The sequence below is a fragment of the Rhagoletis pomonella genome, unplaced genomic scaffold (genome assembly GCF_013731165.1).
Source record: "Rhagoletis pomonella isolate Grant_MI unplaced genomic scaffold, Rhpom_1.0 Rhpom_scaffold_03420, whole genome shotgun sequence".
In the NCBI taxonomy this organism is placed as follows: Eukaryota; Metazoa; Arthropoda; class Insecta; order Diptera; family Tephritidae; genus Rhagoletis; species Rhagoletis pomonella.
The window spans coordinates 6129-9591 of NW_023461972.1; the positions used below are offsets into that span (position 1 = coordinate 6129).

The following is a 3463-nucleotide window of genomic DNA, read 5'->3' on the forward strand; positions in this document are numbered from 1 at the left end:
GTACCAGCCATAGTACAACGGCGGCTGGGGGAGGAAAAAAAGAAACATAAAAAGTCACTGAATCAAATCAGGAAAAGCCGCTACCACAAATGCTGGGTAAAATATCCAGCAACTCGGCTCCTATTAGTTGAAGGGGCTCAATGCTACAAGCAGGTACTTGACGAATATGAGAGCTCCTTGAAAGAGCAGAAATCGGGAAAGCCCAATCCTCCTGACATAACGCAAAGGGGCGAATATCAAAACGACAGCACTACCGGCAGGGAGAGCAAGAAGCCTAAGAAGGCTACTTCATCTGCTCCAAACCGCTGTAGTCTATTGATGGCCGTAGTCGACGAAAACTTGAAGACGCCGGTATCTATGCAGAAACACTGGGTGGAAGATCGACGTCTCCATAACCCGGCGCATCCTCATCCGGTTATCAAATGCGCGGACCAGGCTTCTTTGGACTTCCTGGCTGTCTTTCCTGGCTTTGGACTTCCTGGCAGGGAATCTTGTAAAATTTCTTAGGTAAAAAAAATCTTACCACAAACTCAAACAATTTATTATTTACATATACATACTTATGCATTTTAACAAATTTCTTATAACATTCACTCAAAACCTATAGGTGTATACACCACCTGCACCCCAATTTGGTCGACTGTTTCCATAGGGTCCACCTAAATGCTGCGAATATTGTCCAGTTGCATCAAACGAGTGTCGTCCGTTGTTACTCTGCCAAACGGGAACACGAGTGTCAACGTTTAAATCTATGCCTTTATGAGGACTACCACCTCCCTGAATATTCAACTGAGGACTAAAGCGTTGAGAGTCCGGTGACTGCAATAGTTTATTTTATTAAAAATTGCTTGATATTAAAAAAAAATGGATAATGTCTCGCTTACACTCTGCCATTTGTCCCGTGGTGGCTGCTGTTGTTGAGGATAAGCCAATGCAACTGTTAGAATGCAAATTGAAATAAATACGTTCGTAAACATTTTTAACTAGATTAATGAATAAACCTCAAAGCTACAGTTCGAACTGAATTATTTGAAATTTGCGCCCAGATATTTTATACCTAAGGTATGCTGGCAGAAATGTACATACCAACGTACATATATGAGTATGTATTACACTAGAATTTTATAAAATCCCCAAACGAAGATCCCCTTGATATTTATAAAGACTTTTTTCTTGTTCACACATACTCGAACAAAGGTTATCAGTTCTTTGCCATGAGACAAAACAAAAATGTGTAAATTATAAATGATGGTTCCGTCAGTTTTTCCCCTAAAATGAGTTTAATTTATCAAGACCATGTACTTTTTTCTTTATTTGAAGGCATTGCCTTGCAGCCAAGCTAGCGAATACATTCTGTAAACGGTTATTATTCGGGTGATCAGCCCTAGAGCAGCTTCTGTGAAGTTCAATTAAATGACATACCTTGAATGCTTGGATGGAAGCTCATTCGGATAAGAAGGGAAGGAGTCCCAGTGAAGGAAAGAAATAAAAATATCGATGGTAGTTGGTTTCCCTGTTTATTTTTGGATCAACCTAATGTACATACTACATACATATAAGGGAATCATCCTCTGGGCTATCTTGGTTACTTGGTTAATTAATATTTATGATCAGTCAAATACTAATTTTGTTCCTGACCCCTTTTAATTAAACTATGCAAAATACTCGAATTCGGCTGTTTTGCGAACAAGTCAGAGACGAACATTTTTACGACCCATAAACCCTCTCACGTGAGCAGTGATGATCGGAAAATTCGTATAACAGCGCACGACATATCGAATTCGCGGAGGTCCGAAAGATGGCGCCAAAGTTTGACCAAGTTACCAAAGGCAGACAGGCAGGCAGAGACAGATGAAAGGCACATAACGGTTGTTTGTAACAGGCAAAATAATTCGAGATAGATATAGACAAATGTATACATAACTGATCAAAATGAAAAAAAAGAAATCGATTAAGCGATTCTGTCTGTCCGTCCATCTGTGCATACGATAACTCGAGTAAAAATTGAGATATCTTAATGAAACTTGGTATGAGCAGTCCATTTCAGCGTAGGACGGATGGTATTGAAAATGGGAAAAATTGGACAATAACCACGCCTACCTCCCTTATAACGGTAATTTTCAGAAATACGAAAACTGCGACATTTTACCAACTGTTTGAAGCTTCTTCACTCAAAATTGATATTTACAATGATTTTTAGACGAAAAATAAGAATATTATAAATTTGGTAAACGCCTTACCAATTTTACCCAAACTTGGCACAGTTCTTGGTCTTTACAAAACATACCAAACGGCTGAAAAGTTTTTAAAATCGGGCAATAACCACGTCCACATCCCATATAACGGTAATTTAGAGAAACGCGAAATTTTCGATAAATCAGTAAATACTGAAGCTAATTCATTCAAAATTGACGTTTGCAATAATTGTTTAGCAAAAAATACGTTTATAACAAAAATTTGGAAAATGGGCGTGACGCCGCCCACTTATGAGCACATATGTGTATCTCGGTAACCGTTCGATCAATTTGTACCTAGCTAGGTATAATTACTATCAGGGAACGGATTTTTAGGACCTAAAAACCTATGAAAAAGGCAAAACAATATAGCGAAATAGGCAGGAAAAGGCACTAGATATAGCAGAAAAAGGCAAAATAAGGCACTAAAAAAGACAAAAACTGAAAAATGACACTGGTTTAGAGGAAAAATGTTCAACGGACTCCACTATCGAATTTCTATATAGAATTGCTCGCTGATTCCGAAAATCTAGTTAATTTTTTATTCTAAGAATAAGTTTTCGAAATATTTTCAAGTTTGCATAGCGTATGAGTAACATTCTTTCCTGCTCATTTTTCATATAAAAAATCATTGCGCATTTTCATATAACCACTTATTACTTGTTTTATTTATCCATCGATTTTCTTCATTATCAGCTTGACTTTTTGGGCCGGAAGAGGCTTTACACAGCCTTAGATGCACTAAACGTACGCTCGACGTGAGTTGATACAAGTGGCGTCCAATTTAAATATGGAACGTTTGAAACTTTTATATTATCAGGAATAGGAGCTTTTTCCTTGCCTTTTTCAATTACAGGTATAAAAGGCAAAAAAGGCAAATATCTTAAAAAAGGCAAAAAAGGCAACATCAAGTGAGTATACATGGAATCAGAGAGAGCTAAATCATGGACATTCTTAATTGAATATACTATATCTCTTTAGCATCAAAAAGGCAATTTCCATAAAATCCGTTCCCAGATTTTTATGCTTGCCACATAAAAGCAAAACGTTGAAAATTATTGAAATCTGACTAGAATTACGCCCACTTTTCTATAGCGGCAAATTTCAGAAATGCTTGAAACTTCGATATTTCGAAATTTAAGCACGCTCATTTTACGCAAAATTGATACTAACAACAATCCCTTGAAAAGAGGTAACATTATTATAGAATTTTGGAAAACGATCGTGAT

The 3463-nt window shown here is 37.1% G+C and overlaps 1 protein-coding gene across 1 annotated transcript; it reads right to left on the reverse strand.

Annotated features, from left to right (window-relative positions):
* Positions 1-519: 519 nt before the first annotated feature.
* LOC118754126 (diptericin-A-like) lies at positions 520-1041 on the reverse strand. The gene is made up of 2 exons (XM_036488986.1): positions 885-1041; positions 520-819 (listed from the first exon to the last, which is right to left on the reverse strand). The coding sequence occupies exons 1-2, from the start codon at positions 975-977 to the stop codon at positions 595-597; spliced, it is 318 nt and encodes a 105-aa protein (XP_036344879.1). The 5' UTR covers positions 978-1041; the 3' UTR covers positions 520-594.
* Positions 1042-3463: the final 2422 nt, after the last annotated feature.

What these genes read in the sequence shown, in the direction of transcription:
- LOC118754126 (XM_036488986.1), bottom strand. Translation starts at nt 977, where the DNA reads ATGTTTACGAACGTATTTATTTCAATTTGCATTCTAACAGTTGCATTG. An exon ending in CACGGGACAAATGGCAGAGT is followed by an intron (nt 820 to 884) that starts GTAAGCGAGACA and finishes AAACTATTGCAG; the next exon opens with TCACCGGACTCTCAACGCTT.